General features: G+C 42.1%; 1 protein-coding gene across 4 annotated transcripts in view; it reads right to left on the bottom strand.

Annotated features, from left to right (window-relative positions):
• Dnah5 (dynein axonemal heavy chain 5) overlaps positions 1-21,487 on the bottom strand; it is a 282,316-nt gene that overhangs the window by 128,383 nt on the left and 132,446 nt on the right. For all 4 annotated transcript variants that reach the window (XM_048814008.1, XM_048814007.1, XM_048814009.1 and 1 more), the window contains 8 exons: positions 21,037-21,277; positions 19,249-19,448; positions 18,076-18,229; positions 16,436-16,599; positions 12,229-12,385; positions 8,789-9,001; positions 7,408-7,632; positions 5,855-6,027 (listed from right to left, as the gene is read on the bottom strand). In XM_048814008.1, the coding sequence (XP_048669965.1) occupies positions 5,855-6,027; positions 7,408-7,632; positions 8,789-9,001; positions 12,229-12,385; positions 16,436-16,599; positions 18,076-18,229; positions 19,249-19,448; positions 21,037-21,277 (1,527 nt within the window). The remainder of the gene's footprint in view (positions 1-5,854; positions 6,028-7,407; positions 7,633-8,788; positions 9,002-12,228; positions 12,386-16,435; positions 16,600-18,075; positions 18,230-19,248; positions 19,449-21,036; positions 21,278-21,487) is intronic.

Raw genomic sequence — 21,487 nt, forward strand, 5'->3', positions numbered from 1 at the left:
TATATCTTGTTGTAAACTTCAAATACGCACAATAACATTTGTTTTTTAAAAATGAACATAGAGTAGCATTCGATGAAATGGACTGAGCACCACTGAATAGATGAATTCCCCGTGGCGCTGGTGTAGGGGATTCAAATCGCCCGTTGGAAGAGTCACATCTGGATGCCGTCTCTGAGCATCCACCACACCTACCGCTCTCCCCGTCATTCTCCACAAGATTAACAGAGGACAGATCTGGGGGGGTCACTAGGAGAACACCTGTGAAGGAAAAGCTTTACCCTGAAAACATGCTGTTGGATTATTTGACCCCTGGCAACGCCTGGGGTCGTCGGAGGACAGAGTCCATCCAGTGGTGCCGCTCGGTTTTCTCTTGGTCAAACTGTCAAGGATTCACTTGAACTTGAAAATGACTTCAAAGAAAAGGAACAATGATCCAGCTCAGGGTGGAGATAGACAGGGGACACTGCCTGGAGGCCACCGGCGTCTCTTATTAGAAATGGGGTCCCTGAAAAGTCAAGGAAGCTGCTCAGTCCTGAAAATACCCAGAGCCTGGCTGAGGGATCCAGAGGACACCTGCTCTCACTCGGATGTTGCGTCTGTAATGAAACAGCAACGCCATGTTCTTCACACACAGTGTCTCGCTTAATCCCCGGAGAACCCTGCAAGGTTCTTTCCCCTCCACAAATGAGGCAAGAGGCCCACAGAGACTGAGTGACCTACTTGGGGTTACCGGGTGGGACAGCCCGGGGCTGCAAGCCAAGCCCCCTCAGGCCTAGAAATACATCCTCAATGCCGGCTCTCTGCCATGTCCTACAAACCCTCTTTACCCCCCCCCCACCCCCGAACACTGGTCTTACAAAATAAACCAGAGAAGTAGCCATGTCCTACGTTAGAGGAAGTCATCCCCTGGATATGGCCAGCGGGCAGGCTTCCAGGAGACCCGGCTGTCGGTGAGCATCGGTCCCACTCTACCCACACACCCCCACTACCCACCGGTGGCCAGCAAGGACCGGTCAGGAATCCCCGTGTGAGTAGCGTGAGTCTCCTCCCAGGTCATGCCATGGGCACGTGAACTTTGCTTCCTCGGTTCTCTGCTTCCCTTTCTGATCTTTTCCTCTTAGCTGTTTTCAACAATGTCTCCCTTGGTGGCCTGTTCACAGCCCTGGTCTAGTTTCCCGCCTACCCGTTAGACTACAGCGAACCCTGTGCTGTGAGGAGCAGGGCCTAGTACACGCTTGTACCCCGGACCACTTGACTCACCCTGGCTCCTTGTACTCTCTGGACTTTCTCCCAACGAATAGCTTATGCTGGTCCAGCCATCCACTCCTACCTGGTTCCTTCTGCCTCAGCAATGGGGAATGTGGCCACGACAGGGAACCGACACTTGGTTTACCCGAACTTGTCACTGTCATTCGTATTGAGCATCCACAGCACATGTGAACTGCAAGTCATTTTGATGCCTATTGGTCCTAAAATGCTGGACCGTTTCCTACGACCACAAGGCCATGCGCACCAACAAGGCACTTCTTTGAGAAAACTTGGTTTAGTTATAAACTCTTTGAAATAGGACAAACTTAAGGAGAAACAAAAAGAAAAGTGGCTAAAGGATGTGGGCTTTGCAGGGACAAAGCAGGCGTCACAGCAAAAATGATAATGACTGACATGTTACTCTGTCTCCCCAAACCCCGGATCCACAGTTTGATCTTCGGCAGGTTCAGCTACATGAGGTCAGCTGCAGTTCAGTAATACTAAGTGGACACTTGAGATATATGGAAAAAGAGAAATGCGCACAACTTTTATTACACTATATTGATATACTTCATTTTGTCATTATTAATCTCCTACAGTGACTAATTTGTTAAGTCAAACTTTATCATGTAAGTATTTATGTTTAGGAAAAAGTACACACGTGCTTGATGTTATCTGTGATTTCAGGCTTCACGGAGGGTCTTGGAACAAATTCCTTCAAGAATAAGGGAGACTACCCAGCCTTACGTCTAGTGCACACAGATTCCAAGAGAAGGAAGTGACGGGGTGGGTGCTTGGCCCGAGCCTGCACAGCAGCAGGAATAGACAGGGAGAGGCCGCAGACGCTGTGAGGTCACGTCACGGACAGACCCGTGCTGTCAGCCCGTCTGCGGTTCTTAGTGAGCAGGTAAGATGCCTTACCGCCCCCCTCGATTCCCTCTGCCCTTGGTCCTCTTCTCCCGCGTGTGGAAGGAAGGCCGTGTTGACACCTCCGTGAGTATTTGGAGTAAGGTGCTGCGTGCTGTTACCACATCGTGATGGCCACTGGATCCCTGAGGGGCCAGCAGGACTGTGCACTGGCACCAAGCTGCTTGGAGTCCAGGGAGATACCCCCATGGTTGGGTTGTCACAGGTGACACAGCAGCAGGCTAATGGCAAACATCAGTGCCCCCCAGCACTTGGCTTTAGAGAGGATTCTCTTTAGTGAGGAAAGAGAGGATTCTCTTTTTGTAAACAGGCAGCAGGTCTTAAGACGCACCCCAGTGGCCAGCCACCATGACGCCTCTCTTCTCACATAACTGAGTGAGTTTAAGGAGAATCAACAAGTGAGTATTTCGGGGGAATCAGGATGAATAAACTTTAGAATTATCTCTACCTTATATAATTATACTTACTTGCTTTGCTTTTTACGTTCTCAAGTTTTAAGACCTGAAAGACCCGAACTTTCAGGAGGATAAAAACTAATCAGCTCAGCTGAGAAAAAACAGTTTTTCCTCTCATAGTTTCCACTTTCCATTCTTCTGAATAACTTACATGCTTCACCATAAAGATGCAAATTTAGAAGTGATCAATTCTTTCAGAAAATACTTATTTAGCACCCAAAGATCCAAGGAGTTTTGGGTCCAGCTTCAGGAGGGTACCATAGTCACAGATTTCAGGGATTAGGACATGGACACCTTTCAGGGGACCACTATTCTGACCATCCCATTTCCCCACCACTGTGATAAAATAGAACGGCCACTTACAGAAGAGAAGGAGGTGACAAGAAAGTGGGTGTTGGTGGGACGACCAAACACGCTAAAGTTAAATGTCCTGCCTGTCACGGAGGCAGGGGGATGCCTGTGTCTGGAGTTCAGGGAGAACCCTGGCTGGATGCAGAGATGGAAGCCAACATCTAGATGGCATTTAAAGCCAGGTGACATCATCTATGGAATGGGTGTAGGTGGGGAGAGGTCCAGGAGAGGAAGAGGACCCAGAAGGGGCAGGTACGAAGAGACAACCAGACCAGGAGGAGCCAGGTGAGGGTGAAGAAAGTGCTTCCAGAAGGAGACAGACAGCTGGGCGGCCACTAGCGCCGAGCCAAGAAGGCGAGATCCAGACATGACCACCGCGTTTGGTGACCTGAAGGTGTGGGTGACTCGCAAGAGCTGCATTAGCCAAGTGGTGGTGGAAAGTGAGAGGACAGGATATTGGTCCCCAAAGACGTCCATGCTCTCATCCCTGGAACCCGTAAACACGTCCCCTTATGTGGCTAAAGGGACTTTGCAGATGTCATCAATGTCAGGACCCTGAGGAGGGGAGATGATCCTGGATTACCTGGTGGACTCTATTCTCATGAGCCCTTTACAAACGAATGCAGAAGAGCAGGTCACAGCCCTGGGATGGATGGAGAGGAGGACGGAAGCATGAAGGACCCTGGCTTTGAAGACGGAGGAAGGACGTCAAGGAATGTGGCTCTTAGAACCTGATGACCCTCTGCTAGCAGTAAGAACATGGGGATCTAGTCCTACAACCACCAAAAAAGGAGTTCAACCAAGAACCTGGAAGAGCAGGACACTGTCCTCCCAGAACCTCCAGGAAGAACACAGCTCTGCTGACACCCAAATGCAGCCCCATGACACCGCATCAGAATCCTGGTGTGCGGATGTGTACACATAATGCACTTGAGTTGCTCAAGCTGATAAACTTAAGGGGTTGGGACTGTAGCAAAAGAAAGTCAACACCGGGAGCCCGAGTGCAGTAACTTCAGGCAACCTAGGAGGAGGGAAATCGAGCTTTGGAAGGGTTTTGTTGGCGCACAGAAACGGTAAGGAAGTTGGGGCCACGCAGGATGGGTCTCTTTATAGAAGCAACTGCAGCATGTGTGTGTTGATGAGTGGACACTGAAGACACTCCAGAGAGGAGACCCTGGTGTCAGTGAAGGTGCTGCTGACTCTGGAGGGCAGCACAGAGGACCCATCCAGGGAACCAGGAGAGAAAGCAACAGCTCAGGACAGGTGCCTGCTGGAGTGTGCACGGTAAGACTGTGGGACACGAGCAGAGATGCCTTTGGGGGCGGGGGGGCATTACAATTCTCATTACACATATATACCACAATTTTTCATATCTCTGTTTGTATATAAAGTGGGTTGGCATCCAATTCGTGTCTTCATACATGCACTTTGGATAATGATGTCCCTCACATTCCACCATCCTTGCTAACCCCCTGCCCCCTCCCTTTCCCTCCCTCCCCTCTTCCCTACCTATAATACATCTATTCCTCCCATGCAGAGCTGTCTTCTCAACAAAATGGCAAACACAGCCTTCAGAGGAAAGAGAGGAAAGGAAGGAAGAGGTGGGACATGAAAAAGAGGAGGTAGGAGCTAACTGACAAGTCGTTCGAGGTAAGTTCCTACTGGGGAGTGCTCCACATTTTTAAATTATTTTTTTTACTAGACCAATTATAATTGCATACATTTATGGTATAAGATGTGACACTTTGTTAGATGTTATGGTTGAACCATTTGTTTTGGTTTAGATGTAAAGTGTCCCCCAAAAGTTCATGTGAGAGACAAGGCAAGAAGGTTTAGAGGTGAAATGGTTGGGTTAGGAGAGCCTTGACCCAGTCAGTGAGTTGATCACCTGGTGGGATTCACTGAGTTGTAACTGAGGGCAGGTGGGGTGAGGCTGGAGGAGGTGGGGCATTGGGGTGAGCCTTTGGGGTTTATATTTGGTGAGCTGAGCTTAGTCTTAGAGAGATCTGCTTCCTGGTGTCATTCTTGAGCTGCTTCCCTCTGCCACCCTCTGCCATGTTGTCCTGCCTCATCTCAAGCCCTGAGAAATGGAGGGGGCTGTCTATGGACTGGACTTCTGAAACCGTGAGCCCCAAATGTTTCCTCCTTAAGATTGTTCTTGTCAGGTCTTTTGGTCACAGCAGTGAAACAGCTGACTAAGACACATACAATATGGGAAGACTAAAGCCAGTCAAATGGCCACAATAAGTATTGAGTTCATCTCTTAACAGAGAATATGCAACGTGGCGGATGTCAGGGAATTCACACTGGACTGAATACTAGTGCCAGAAGGGCCACAGGAGCCAGCCTAGTTCATCTTCCTGATAAGGAGACAGAGTTAGGGAGGCTGCAGTGGAGGCTGCAGCCAACAGGACCAGCCAAGGACACACGCAGGGCAGCACCAACAACATCCCACGCCCGGCTGGTGTCCTCCCCACTGCTTTCATTTGTGCTGATCCGTAATTTCTTTCCTGCTAACCAATCATCTTAATTGCCTCTCTGGAAGGACAACAGGTCCCACCACTACTAACTGAGCCTTCAAGGCCTGCTGGGATTTGCACGGGCGACACACAGCCATAATTCCCTTTCTTGCCCAATTGTCCACAGGGACATTTACACGTTGGCTCCATAAGACTGAAGGCAAGGGAATCAGGTCTCTATCAGCCACAACCTAAATCCCATGTGAAGACACAGGTGTAAAGCTAGACCTGCTGAACCTCAAGGGCTTTGGTGGGAAAGATTCTACAAACCCTAAAGAGGCATGAAGCCAGTGTCTCTGGAGCAACCTGGGAACGGAGAGAGGAGGCTGCAGAATCCCAAGATTCTTCCATCACCTGTCCGTGAGTGGAGTTATGACAAGCCTGTCAGTGCAGCCTAAAAATTCATTCTGATAGACGAAAGCCACATCGGTGATGTGAATCATCATCTTGTCAGTATCTTCATTAAAATAAAATCTGCACTGTTTCAGCCACTCGAAGTCCGTAGGGCTCTTGACGTGCATGTGACACTGAAATTCAAAAGGTGTATGTCAAAACCGAGATGAGAATCACTAATTAAACATACACATCGGCATTTACATAGAACATAAAGTAAAAGAAATGGAACTCGCAGACGACCCAAGTAGCTCAAAGCCATGGACAACGTCATCACCCAACCCACTCATTTATTCATCAAAAAATAAAAACTCAGAAGACATGAGACTAGGAAACTCAAGAGAACCCCTAATCATGCCCCTCTGATTTAAATGACAGTACATAGTTTAATAATAAGATTCATTTCTTAAATTTCACCCTTAATTGTCCAAGACCATAGTCCAACCATGAATTATAATCTGTGAAAAACATGTAATGGCATACAAAGGCAGAGCTAAACAATCTCATTAGGAAAAAGGCATTTCTTAAGATTATGTCAAAGTACATTGAGGGTTTTTTTTTTTAATCCATTAATTACTTTTCCTAGGAATTTGCAGCAGGCAAAATTTTCTAACATCTAAATGACAAGTTATTGCCCGGCAAAGCTTTTGTCTGGATTTTTCAACCAAAATTTTAAGCCACTTTAATCATTTTTCTTTGACAAATAAGAAATCGAAAATTATCCCTGAGCCCTTTATTTCTCAGAGAGGCAAACAGTGCGCTTAACTATTAGGAGAGGAGATTAGCACAAAATAGCTTGAATGTGCTGCCTTTTATTTCCATTCCATCAGGACCAATCTTTCATAATCTTTTTTACATAATGGGGTTGAGACACAATTCAGAAAATGATTATGAAAGTAAGAGAGAGCTTCTTGCCTCTTATCTAATGTTGTATTTTATGGTAGAGGACAAATTTCTTTTTTTTTTCACATTTCCCATTTTTAATAGCCACTGAATTCTCCTTCTCCATCCTGTTTTCTTTTTAAAGGCAAAAATCTGCATGACACCTGAATGTCACAGGCTGTGTTAGGAAAGACCACGTTGCCATCAATGACATAAAAGGTACCAAAACTTGTTAAGTAAGGATGTGATCTATCAGAAGCCCTAAAAGAATCCCTCAAAAGCTCTACTAGCAATATTAGTCATAATTTCTGCAGCAAGAAACCAGTGATCTTCAATCAGTAACTAAAAGGAACACAAGACCAATAAAGATTTTCAGGATGCATTTAAAATAATCACATGAAGAATTTGAAGAGAAAGTCTAGTTGCCTCAATAACAGTAGAGATCATGAGAAAATGATGGAAATTTCAGTTTAAGGCAGAAGAGAAAGTCTGATAAACAAGGTCTGATCAAGAAGATGACTCCTGAATCAAACATTTTCCTTCAGTTCAATCTAACTAATTCCAGCAACTAAACACAGGCGTGCCTACTGCTTGCTCTCTTGTATATGCCACAGCAGTTATGAAGAGTTTACCAGGTCGTCAAAGATGTCCCTCTGGTGCACATGAATAGTAATCAAAGTCTCATATTTCACTCGTTCCAATGAACTCAGATCCTTCGTAGTGATGTCTATCAGTGTGTTTAGCAGCTCCAGGAAGGACTGATTGGTCTTCTGCATGATTTTTTTATCAAACTTGGCATTTCTAAGGGCTTCTTCTGAATCCCGTGTCCATATCATTTGAATTCCTAATAATCCAACCTTTTAGAAATAAAGAAGGCTTTATATGGAATATTTACATATTTAAATATTAATTGCAGCATAATGAATAATTGTGATTAGCATACAAATGTAAAGCTTTGATTACATCAAATCGACAGCTTGTTTCAAAACCCATGGAAACGCTGTTTACATAGTTTACTGGGTAACTAAGTATGTATAGCACCATCATATGTCTATCATTTTCTTCTTACAATTTTAAGCCACTTATGATTAAATCACATTTCTTCCTAGATAGATTTTAAGTTACTTGCAGGTAAAGAATGTGTCTTAAATCTGCTTTACCAAACTAGCACAGTGTTTACACATAGTAGATGCTCACAAAAAAATTTTATTGGTTCTTTTTAGTTATATATAACAGCAGAATCCATTTTTATGCAATTATACAAACATGGAATATATCTTATTTTAATTAGATTACTATTCTTATAGATAAAGGTAGTGGTGGGATTCACTGTGTTGTTTTTATACTCATGAACTCTTTATTCATCACAATGACTAAGAAAACATTGTTTCCTGTATTTTCTTTCTTTCTTTCTTTCTTTTTTTTTTTTTTTGGTGGTGGGGAGGTACTGGGGAATGAACTCAGGGGTACTCAACCACTGAGCCACATCCCCAGCCCTATTTTGTATTTTATTTAGAGACAGGGTCTCACTGAGTTGCTTAATGCCTCACTATTGCTGAGGCTGGCTTTGAACTCTTGATCCTCCTGTCTCAGCCTCTGGAGCCACTGAAATTATAGGCATGCGCCTCCACGCCTAGCTTGTTTCCTGCATTTAAATGCTGAAATGTATTTTTCATTTTTCTAGCTGAGTGCCCACTAAGTATATTGTTATGATTTATATACATTGTTACATGTTGAGGTTCAGCAGGGAAAGACAAAACTCTTTTAAGTTAAAGGAAGTCCAGTATCTCTACAACCAAAATACATATTTAAGTCTATACCTTCTATGTGGCCAAATCGTTTGCAGTGAAAAATCTTTAAGCTTATCTAGACTTAATAAATCTTTATGAAAATTTAATATTGGTTCAGTGTTATGCATTGGTGAGGCTTACAATAACCAATAGCCAAGATTTAAGATGACTATTTTGTTAAAAGAGAAAAAAAAAAAAGGCCTTCCAATTTCAAAACACTGACCTGAGCAGGGAAGGAAGAAAGAAATTCGATCAGTTGGAACCCTGCTTCTTGGATATTTGCAGCTGCCTGGCGAATCACAAGGTGTAATGAAGACTGTGATTCCTCCAGGAGAGAATTGAGCCACACCTCCACGTTGCCCTCAGCCATCACGGGTCTGTGCAACTCGATGGTCTCCCCCTCCCGGGACGAGATGGACAGAATCCGATCATACACCTATGTTAGAAGAGGAAAGAGACTGTTACATTCATTTAAAAAAAAATGAGAAATAATTTTTTCCTTTTCTTTCATTCCCTGTCATGTTTTCCTTCCCATAGAAAGTTAAGCTACAGATTATAAAAAATAAGACAAAACATGATGTGAAGTCTTTTTCAAAACAATAAAAGTAGTTCGCCATGAAATCTAAAGAGGAACCCTCAATTGATTCCAAATAGCTAATACTCTGAGTAAGCTTATTGTCTAAAAGAAATATTTAAAACAAATGTGGTGGTGAAAAAATCTCTTGAGTTTCCCAAATGAAACGGGGCTCCCTAAGAGCCTGTAATTCCACACTGTAAGAGTCTCAAGTTGACATCAGAAGTGACCTGGTCAACATGATCAATAGCAGAAAGTAATTACAAAGTGTTTCCAATTCTGGGCCAAACACAATGTTCTTTACTGGGACTTGTTGTCACATAACGGTTTCTAATCAACCCCAGCTCCTCTGAGGTCTTGAACTTCAGTTTCCATGAAGCATAATGAGAAGAACAGAGCATTTGGAGTTCCAAGACACAGGTTCCAATGGTCCTCTTCCATCCTCTGAACATGCAATGCTGGAGAACAACACTGACACTAAGAAAATCACACTTGGTGCCAGGGGCTCCAAAGGCTGAAGCAGGAGGATCACAAGTTCAAAGCTAGCCTTAACAACTTAGCAAGGCCCTAAACAACTTAGCAAGATCCTGTCTTAAAATTAAAAAAAAAAAAATTAAAGGGGATGTGGCTCACTAATAAAATGCCTCTGGGTTCAATGCCAGTAAGGGCGGGGGCGTGGGGAATCCTAATTCACTCGGAACCATATAAAAAAACAAGTGAATAAATAAATAAGGGTATTGTGTCCATCTAAAACTTTAAAAAAATAAAAAATAAAAATATAAAGAACATCCATTTGCACTCAGATTTAGGGATGTACTAAAGAAGTCCTCTTCACTTGTAGACAGCAATGACGGTCCAGGTATCTAATGAATCGTAAGATTCTGGTTCCTCATTTACATGGACCCTTTCTGGATTTCTGAATATAATTCTGTATTTGTAATGTTATAATATTTAGAACCCATAAAACCAGGATCTGCCCTGGTTGTAGAATCCTTATGGAAGGAACAAGAAAAAAAAAAAAAAAAAGAAATGCAATCTTAAGAAGCAAGAGCTATGAACAGAGGCTAAGGATCTGTGGGCTTTTAATCAACCAGTGAGGAAGCCTAACTTATCTGCAATCTACAGCTGGAGACAGTGAGAAATTCTAGGGCTGTAGCAGCAAGACTTAAGCAAAACATCAAGAAGCAGTTCTGACTGATTAGCTCCCTTCAACGTGCACACTCGTGGTCAACAAGAAGCACTGGTCTTGACCATTCCTGTCCATCCTGCTTTCCCTCCCCTCTGCCTCTCCTGTGGGGCTCTGCTAGAGTTGTTCTGCTTTTCCACCCTGCTGCTCTCATTCCACCTCCCACACTGCAGCGCAACCCAGCTCAGGTCACTGCCCCACTTAGAAGCTTCCTGTGGCTTTCTGTCACACTCGAATGAAATGGAATTGCACAGTGCAAGGCCCTTGGACTTTGGAATCTAGCCTGTTCCTCTTTCTTCCTTTGCCCATCGCTCCCTCTTCTGGGTGGAAGTGTATGCCCAAAACATTGAAGTTGTAAGTCTCAGTACCTGTGAATGGGGCATTGTTTAAAAAGAGTCTCTGCAGGTGTAGTTAAGAGGAGGTCATACTGGATCAGGGTGTTGTAATAAGTAAAGTTATAAGAAGAGGGCGATTTAGACACAAAAACACCCAGAAAGAATATCTGAAATCAAAAGCAGACATTGAGGTGATAAAGTGTTGTCTACAATTAAAAACAAACAAACAACAACAAAACCTCCAAGGATTGCTGACCACCAGGAGAAATCATGTTAGAGACGTGGAAAACCTCTCCTTCAGAACTTCCAGGAGGACCCAACACTGCCGCCATCTTACTCTGACTTTCCCCTCCAGAACAGAGAGCACACTCCTGCTGTCCCAAGCCATGGAGGCCTAATCCACCCCCACACCCCAGCGCTCTGACATCCTGGGCTACGCACACCTCCAGGTCCTCGCCAGGTGCCCTTCCCCCTGACCACACCCTGCTCTCTTCTTCACCTACCTGGCTACGTTCCACTCACCTTCATAAAACCAGTCCAAGTGGATATTCTCCTGCAGGACACCTTCCCTGACACCCCATGCACCCAGTTAGGGCTCCCTGACAGGTATGCCCCTGCTCCTTATGCTTAATAAAAGCACGATACTAATAATGGAAGTCCAAAATCACCAACAATTTAATTGTCAAATTTCTCTTCAGTGTCACATTGCATAAAACCATTTTAATGTTGATTATGGTTCATTTTTCCTTAGAATCCCAGGAACAGCCTCACATCTGGGGCATAGTGAGGGATTGACCGCAGTGACTGACTTTTAATTGCTGACTGTGAAGTAACTCTACCACAGTGCTCACTGCGCTCTGTAGGCTCAGTGTGTTACTTTCTGTCTACTCCAGCCAGAGCACAAGTTCCTAGGGTGGATGTATTCCCATAGTTAAGGACGACATCTGTTAGTTATGCAATAAATTAAATTAAGTGCTAAGATGAATAAAGGAATGCTACTAAGGATTTATATGAAACACCAGAGGACTGACTAAATGTCAAAAGGGAAGTTCCCTTTCCTAGACAATTTTAGGTAGAAGGATAGATTAGAAGGATAGATTAGGACACTTCTGGCATCAGTGTCCCTCAAGTTGAATGACCTCTTTGGTCATACAATTCCATGATTCTACAAACACATTAGGAGTGTAAAACAAACAAACAAACAAAAAAAGTTTTAAGAAAGCATATCAAAACTTTCTGAAGCCTGACTAAAATAATCAAATCCCTACAAGAATTCTGCTTAGTCAAAGCACTTTATTATGAGCCATCAGTGTCTTTGTCTTGTTGGCTCTCTAGGTAGTTACCTCGCCATGTAAAATTCTGAGCGCTGCACACACTGCTTTCCTGGTCATATTAAACTATTATTTTTCTTTCTAGTCTGCACCTTGGATATTAAGAAGCCACACACTGTTCTGAAGGTAAATTTGGCCCCAAAGTTTCTTTTTAATCACCGGGCAAGAATAAATGGACCATCCTTTGTAAACACAGCATCAGAGAGCTGCTTAAGACAGAGAGTCGATAAGGCAAACCTTCTCATGGAACTTGACCGTTTTGATGTTGTCAAATACATTCAGCAAGTGGGCTTGGATAGTGTGGGAATCTGAGGCCTGCCCCAGGATCTCCAGAAGAGCAGGATCCGACACGAAGAAGAATCGAGGAAAGCAGAGGCGTTTTTTCTCCAAGTATCTAAGCAAGGAGCGAAAAGGTAGACTTCTATGAACACACAAAGCTAACCTTTTCTTAGGAACAAATTAACCTGGATGGAAGGGAAGAAAGATCGCAATCTGATTTCCCTTGTGACTTGATGTCTGGCTTGTGGCTTTGGGATTTGTCAAACAGCATCCCACATTCTGATAAGGAGACATTTTTTTCACAGTTGGTGGCAGAATTTCTTTATCTTTTGCAAACCTAAGGCACACATTTTGCTTGGTCTGAAAGATCCTGTGCTTCCTTTGGAGAAAACAGGATAAAATACACAAAAGAGAGTTTGGGGTTTTGCTTTTTGGTTTTGTTGTCTCTCCAAGCACAGCAAAAAAGACTGCACGCCATCTGCGTGTCTTAGAAGTTGTATCTTAAAAGAGAATCCACTAGCCCTCCATCAGAGCAGAAGCAGATCTAGCTGTGGGTGAACTTCTGAAGGGGTGCCTGCCTCCAGGAGCTGTGGGAGTGCAGGGGAAGCCCCCCACCCCCCATCCACGCACTTTCCCCTGCACTTTATGATATGGTGATTCCTCATGCTATGGATATATTCATTCTACCATTTTTTTTTATCTATAGCTCTCATTTTCTAGCATATTTTGTTCTGATTATTGTAGCTTCTTTTTTATGGTTTGGCATTTTTACTTTTTCAATTGTTTATTATGGCTTTTGGCCTTGTTTGGGGTTGGCTGGGGTGGTTTTTTTGAGACAGGGTCTCATGCTTGCCACAGCTGGCCTCTGGTCTTAAGATCTCATGAGAGCCACCTGCCTCCATCTCCCTAGCAGCTGGGACTGCAGGCACGCACGACCACACGGGACATGATTGTGGTTTTAATTGAAGTTTCTTTTTGAAACTTTACTGGTCTGTTTTAAACTTTGAGATTTTTGAAAAACTTTCTACTCTTCCTTGTCATCTGTATTATTTATTTGTTTCCTGTGTAAAATTATGAGAAAACATCCCCATATCATAGCAGCAGAATTCTCTTCCCAGGAAAAAAGAGCGTGTGGTAGCAGATCACAGGGATCAGAAACCAGAGCGTGGTGGCCGTCTCAAGGACACATGTGAGGAACCCCAGAGGTGTCAGGACCCCTGGACGTGTTCTGCTGAGTGGGAGGTGCAGGCCACTCAAGAGCCAAATTCTTCAAGACACAAGTGAGGTTATTTTTCACAAAGAGGCAAAAAAAATAAAAAAGGAAGGAGAAACAATAAGTGGGGATTTGGGGAAGAAGTGGACATGTCTTGGGTGAGATAATGGGCAAGGCTTGGTGTGTGGGTTGTGATCGTCCTCTCTGACTCCGACCAGGATGCTTCGTAAAATGTGAATTACAAGCTGCTGTGTGGCGACTGGATCCATTTATTCTGGGTGTGTGAAAAAGTGCAAAGTCTCATGGGGTGGGGGGATGGGGGTAGGATGAAAACAGGCCGCCCAGCATCTGCCCTTACACATCTCATTTTCTTAGTCTTACTCTTCTTCTATAATGTTTAATTTTGTTGTTGTTGTTGTTTTTGGTTTTCTAATTTTCCTTCACTTGAAACCGTTCATTTTGTTATTTAATACACCAATTTTTCTCATTCGTGTAGCTTGAATTTTTATTCTTAGTAACTTCCCTACTGATTTGTATTCCTAGTCTGATTCTGGTGAGAAATCAGCTAATGTTTTCTCTCTGGTTAGACCAGGCTGGAGAAGGCTCATGGAGTAGGTCAACCCAGCTTCTGTGATGGGGTGGGCAAGGCGACGTCTTCATGGACTCATACCTGCCCCCGCAAACTATGATCTGATTGGTATGGAGACTCTTCCTGTCCATGCCAATCCTTGATAGCTTGGGTGGGTATTGCTTTTGTGTAAATAGGAGTACTCAAGGGTTTATACTAGGCATTTTGGCATGCAACCTTACCTTGGTAACTATCAAAAGACAAAAAAAAAAAAAACTTAATAAACAAACTGTGAATAACTTTAGACTTTATCTTCTGAAGAGGTTTTTAAAAATGCCAAAATGTCAATCATTTGAAAACAAAAATTCTTTTTGTCAAATATCCTTCAATGGTTATTTGATTGATATGACAATTTTATATAGCAAATCAAGCCATTAATACTTGAGAGTCCATTTTGGATGATGGTGTTTAATAAAGCTGCATAGGTCAGTCCCCCAAAGGAAAGGATTTCTGGGCATATTCTACAGCATACTGCTTTGGAACACCCACAACTTAAATTAGAGGGAACTTACAAACATTTGCTAAAGAAAATTTCTGCCCCACCTCAAGTTCTTACTGACTACTCCTAAGGTAGTGGAGTAGACATTTGTTTAGGCATGGTCTTATTTTGACCCTTCAATGTTCCTAAATGGATACCAACTGAGCAAACCATTGTCATATATGCATTTGTTCTTAACCAGCAATATGGCTCAAATATCCACTGGATTCTTGCCAGGGCTTAAATCTCTCACATTTTACAATATCCAATGCCTTCCATCAAAAAAAAAATGAAATTCACAAAGGATTTGTTGTCGTCTATGCAGTCATCCTATCCTATTTCTGGGCTCAAGCTATTCCACTAGAATGACTCATGTTTGACCCACACTGGGATAAAAATGTAGGTGAGGATTCTGCTCATGGATCCTTTTTAATACACACACACACACACACACACGCACAATGCCTCCAAGGTATCAACTCAAGGACAAAAGAAATAAATGTTTTCCTGAGCAACTAGTATCTTTTATGTAATGGAACCTATTGGTGTTGTACCTAATCATGTCACCTTTTGCTTTCATCTTTAGGAATAACTTTTGGTCTCTGAATCTGAGGTCAGTTTTCAGGGTTTTTGCATCAGTTTTATCATCTTAGTTTATAAACCCTTCTTTTCCTTGGACCTAAACTATCTTATTACTTTATTATTTTGTAGTAACCAACTGAAAACATCTTCTGGTTAGCCAAGAATAAATAATACATATTACTTATATGTATTATATGTTATCATATAGTATTTCTTCCATTTTTAGCTTAGTCACTTTTTTGTTCAAGTTTTATAAATTTCTCTATTTACTTCACAGAGATCCTTCCACAGTGCCACTCAAAGTCCAATATTTTAATCATCACCTATGTCTATGAGAGCACCTGCCTTAGGTAATCTGGGCTCCCCAGTGCATAGGACAAGCTGGTTAGCTTGTGAGGACCCCATTACAGGTGATGAGGACATTAGGACATACACATGGGAAAAGATCATCTCTCTCCCAGAGTTAGCCAAGGAGACCTCATTATTCAAGACCTCGTTATTAAATGCTTAGACTGAGTGTCTGCCATGAGCATCAAGGTACCCTTAGATTACTATTTAACATGGTTATACTCAAGTGGTTCTATTTCTATTAACCAAGAACAATAAAATAGAGAAACTTTATGACTCTTGCAATTCACCAAGCCTACACATGTGTGCATGGGTACATTGATAGATATTATGTTAGACATCGTCTTACTTGGACTCTTCAACTTTCTTTTTTTTTAATGTTTTTGTAGATGGGCACATATCTTTCGTTTATTTATTTATTTATTATGTGGTGCTGAGGATCGGACCCAGTGTCTCACACATGGGAGGCAAGTGCTCTACCACTGAGCTACAACCCCAGCCCTGGACTCTTCAACTTTCACAAAAGGATTCCAACTCAACGTCTTATTTCTCTATAATCCTGACTGCTTATATACACATACTGTTTCATATAATGAGTTAATGAAATATTTTAGCTGTATAGACATTTATCCAGAAGAATATCAGAAAAAAAAAACATGTATATTCATTTAAAAAGCAAGGACTGTAAGAGAATATTTTCATGATATTACGTCAGTGAGGGAAGTAACCTAAGTTCTGAGTCCAACATCAGGACCAACAGAGTAAGTGTTTGGAGAGAAGATAAGGTTTAACTGCACACAACTCTGTACATGAATTAAGTCTTAGTGAAGAAAACACAACCCACTAATTCTACCTCCTTTCCATGTTCCCTTTTCTCCCTAAGATCTGGCGGCTTTCAAAGAGCCAGTGAACTTACCCAGTAAGGGATTTCTGGCATATTTCCAGCTGGTCCAGCAGGTGTGGCAGGAGCTGCCCCAGGGTCTCATCTCCAACACAACACTGGACCACATTTGGCATTTCATGTGCCCGAGTCATGATCTTCACCCAAGATTTATCTATATTGGAAAAGCGCTTGGCTTCCTATAAGAATGACATAACAAGCACATTTGGACACTTCTGTCATCTCAAGGGCAGAGCATCTCACAAATCTCCAGCGGAGGCCAGACACCCACGCTACACATGCCTACTGTCACACATGTTCTGACTTCTAGGTCTTTTGCATCATATCACTCCCTTTATTAAGTAAGTATCTTTAGCTCAACCCTGGATACTTTCATTATTTTAAGTATAAACAAGAAAATGACATAAAATTAATAATACTGTACAAGAGGATTTAAGAGGGAAGGACATTCCCAATTATTTTTCATGCATATTTCTAAATGGAGTGAATTTTCTATTTTCAAGTTTCCTACACTAAGTATTTAACTTTTTATATGTTTGGGGTGGGGGACAAACACTTAAAATATGAATAAAAAATTAATCCTAGTATAACTTATGTTACAAAAAAAAATTCATTTTTTCAGGAAAAAGTGGAAAACAGATCATTTTGAGAGAATATAAATAACTTTTTCCCTAAAACTTTCTATATATTACCAATGAGAGTATACTATCAAATATGGGAGCAAGAAACTTTACCTCACTTCTTTAACATCATGTGAAAATTTTCATTAAGTCCAATTTTAGATTTTTTCCTACCCAATAAGAAAAACATGCCCAAATATAAATCAAAAAATAATAAGTAAATATTTAAAATTTTAGCATATAAATACATTTCACTGTTGACCAAAAAACAAATGCTCTGCCTTACAATTGGGTAACAGCTGCCTTCTATAACTAAAAACTAACCAAAGAAAAGATTATAAAACCTACATGAAGAGTCAACATTATCATGCTCAAATAGATTGTTAAAGCTCAAATATGTTGTTAAAACTATAATGCTGCAAACAACTTTTGGTAATTGAATGAGTTCTTGAGATTTGGTTAAAATGTCTTTTTAAAAAAATCTCTAAATATACCCCAGGTATACATAGTTAGATAATGACAATGTGATGGAAAAACAGACTCAGCATCTTGAGAAAACCTTCAAGTTTCGGAGCTTCCTCCCTGCACGATTTCCACCCCTCAATCTTACAGTACAGAGATAATTGAGTACATTGTATACTGTGCATTATTTTTAAATGTCAGCTGTAGAAGAACAAATTATCCAACCATTGTCAAGATAACTATACCATAGTTCCACACTGCTCCAGCTCTACCTCCACATTACCTGAAGAAGCACGTCAATTATGTGGGAATTCACAGTCTGTTTTTTTAACCCTTGGTTTCCTGCCAAACATCATGGTTTCATTGCATTCTTATTCTCTGTATTGCCCTTTTGCTTTCCACAATTCCTCACTGACTCTGAAGAACAACATCCACAGCAGAAAACAAAAATTCTGGGGGCAGGCGTGCAATAAAGATTAAAATATTACTGCATTCTTTAAGAGGTTATTAGTTCTTGGATTTTTTCTCTAATTGAAAAAAAAAACTCAAGGAAATATTTAAAAATTCAAAAACCTTGGGCAGTTGCTTGGCAATGTCTCCTCCCACAAAGACAGCTTCCAAATAAATCCACAAGTTTTGCACGGTCATCCAGTTCTCGATGATGTCTGTTGAATTGGAAAGGTACTGAACCCACTTTTGAATTTGGGCTTTGAATGGCATGTTGTACCTAAAATAAGAAACATGCTCAATGTTTCATTTCTGTTGTATTGATGTTATTTTTTGAATTAAAACCCCTTTTAAAAATCTTAACTCTTTAAGTTGTATGCATATTTAAGTTGTATGCGACTAAGTTTTCTAAAGCTCACCAGATCCTGAGCAGTCCAAACTTGACATCACCAACAGTCTAAATCTCCAAAACCTAATTTTATATCCCATGATACTTGGGAGTACCAAGAAAATGGAAGAGGAATTTTTTACCAATACAGGTTTAAAGAGATGGCACTTCCTATATTTGAAGTATTGCTACACGTGTGTCCAGGGAGGAGAGTGATATTTTAAAGCTAGAATGCACAATAAATTCATATCTTTATGGTATCCACATATTATACAATTACCATTTATTAAGAACAAAAAAAAATATATTTTGGAAAAAGCAAGGGAAAGCTCATCGCTTTCACATCTCAAGCAAATTTAAGTTCCTGAGTCTACAGTTTCCATGTCCAAAATGTGATGGCTTTGTTGTTACCATAAAATAGTCCAATAGAACTATTAGCCTGGCCTTTCACTATGCAATGTTACTCCTCTTTATGAATCAAATTCATCCTGTATCTTGATCTGTCATCTCAATGGAGTATGTACATAACTAAGAATTCTAGTCCATAAGTGTTAGAAAAAAGCTTTTTTTCAAGTAGAATGATTATTCTGGAATTCAGAATAATGTTCCCCCTGGGACCCAGGGCCTGTAGAACTGTCAGCTGTGCAGTGAAGCAAAGTCGAATTGTTCAGCGAGATCCAAGTGGTTAATTACATGTAGCATTATTTTGTCCACTCTATCTCAGACACATCCCACAAATAGAAGATAATGAAATAAAATCATTGTTACATGAGCTGTGCCAAAGGCTAAACCTAAAGCAAGTATTTTATTTGTATGAAGGGTATGATTGCAATGAGTTTTTCTTAACTTCCCTTGGAATGTCCGTTATGGTGATTCTCAAATATAAGGGCCACGGTAGATGGTTTTCCCACCTGTTGCTCAGGAGAGAACTCAGCAACATCAAACTGTCCTCCACGTTGGCGATGATTTCTGAGGTGCTGTCTCCTCGCAGGAGCAGCTCTCCGCGGGTTTTAAAACTGCCAAATGTGAATGTTTTGCTGTCCCATTCATTAATCACTTGCTTCAGCTTCTGTTCGATGTCTCTCTCCTTCACCGCACTGATACAGATGTCCTATCAAAATGGTAAGTGCTCATTTTATTACATGAAAGTGACACATCTCCTGAACGGCTCAGGTTCAGCAGAGATGTTGTCCTCTCTATTTGCTTCATACGTATCTGAAATATGTATATCTCCAGATGTCAAATGCCTTATAATAGTGTTGTGTATGCATAGGTATAAATGTGGAAGGAGACGGGGATAACGATGACTAAAGAGAAGCTTCATTTATAAAAGTTCCCACAAAACTGTTCCAGAAAGATAATAGGAAAGATATAGTGACCTTTTATATTTTGAACCTTAATCACAGACTCAAAACATAATGCTTCTGATTTATCTCTAAACTCAACAAACGCAGTGAGGGGAGGAATTTAGCAGCAACCTGGGGTTTCTGGTCGCTCTCTCAGTCTCACTTGCAGCTTCATCTTCTCCCAGACCATGAGCTGAGCCCGTCTCTGCCCTCATTTCTCCTCACACTGCATTCCCTTTCTGGGTGAGCTGATCCATTCCCGTGTGTCTGGTGATCTCTCATATCTCCAGCTGAGACCCACATCCATTTGCCTACTGGGCTTCTCTGCTTGGATGTTTCAGGAGAACCCCAAACACAACCTGTGAAATATCAAACTCCTGTCCAAACGCAAGCTCTCAATCTCTGCCCTTGTCATCCAAAGTGATCCCCTTACAATATCACCAGTCTCCACATGAGCTGATCACCCACCCAGACCTCTCCACAGGAAAGCCACAGATCATCGTTATCCCCTCCCCATCTTTCTCCTACCACAGTCCCTCCATCAACAAATTCTACACAGTTTCACCTCCTAAAAATTCCTGGGATCTCTCCTCTCCTCTCCAGGCTCATTAACTCCTCCCCTGGCAATAAGCCAGCATCTCTTGCCAAAGCTCCCTGTTGGTTTTGCTATCATTCTCCCCTGCACTTGACCATCAGGATAATCTTTAAGAAATGCAAACCTAACTGTGTCATCCCCTCTGGAGACACATCCCCCCCAGGTGGTCCCCATTGCCCTAGGACTAAAGCCAATAAGATGTGTTGGGTTCAGTCCCCTTCCAGGCCTCTGCTGTCTCTTCTCTCCTCTTCCTCCATAGCCAAGACACACAGCCATCTTTTGCTTGCTCCAACACCTTTCAGATACTTCACACATGATTTCCTCTCTTCCTGGAATGGTCCTCTTTGCACTTACACAGCTCCTCATCTCCACTACATGGCCATGCTCACTCACCCAGCCAGCCCAGCTTGCCCTACCTTTATCATCCCCGGAAGCGACAAACCCCTGTGTCACAGGCTGTCATTGATAGCATACTTTTCCTTCAGTGGCATTTACTATAGCTTATAACTACACTTCGATTCGCATGATTATTTTACTGATTATTTAATGACCTCTGAATACAGGAATACACCTTTATGTCCCCACCTCAGAACCTGTCGCATAGGTATGCACTGGACAACCACATGCTCAGGAGTTAGGGCTGAATGACAAGAGTTCCAACTGTCCTAATGTGGTTTGCCCCACAATATGGGAGTGCTATGGAATAAATCCCATCAGACCTTCAGATCTTCCTCCACATCATACTTGATGAGCTATACCTCTATTTCCTCTTTGTACTTCAGAAGAGGTGCCTCCATGATGTTTCTCAACTTGAAGGTTTCATTCCCCACATCCAGACTGTGCCCAGTGACAGCGGCGATCCTTGCCCAGTGCCTCTCCATCATGGCTTTACTGGCCATGTATTCCAGCAGGGGGCAGCACTCGCTGAAATCATCAATGGTCTTCTTCAGGTCCAGAAAAGCCTGCCAGTCCTTTAGTGCCCGGGGCAGCTTCCGACACCTGTGAAGAGAAGCCAGTGTGGAGTTCAGTGATTGAGGGCTTGCCTAGCATGCACAAGGCCCCAGGTTCAAGTCCCAGCACTGCAAAAGCACAAAGAAGTCTTTTCAAATACCTATCTGATTTTGAAATTTCACGATTTAGACATTATCTCTTAGTTTAATATACTGGCATGTATTACATAAAATCGTTTCTCCAAGTCAACAAAGTTTT

The sequence above is a fragment of the Marmota marmota genome, unplaced genomic scaffold (genome assembly GCF_001458135.2).
Source record: "Marmota marmota marmota unplaced genomic scaffold, marMar, whole genome shotgun sequence".
NCBI lineage: Eukaryota > Metazoa > Chordata > Mammalia > Rodentia > Sciuridae > Marmota > Marmota marmota.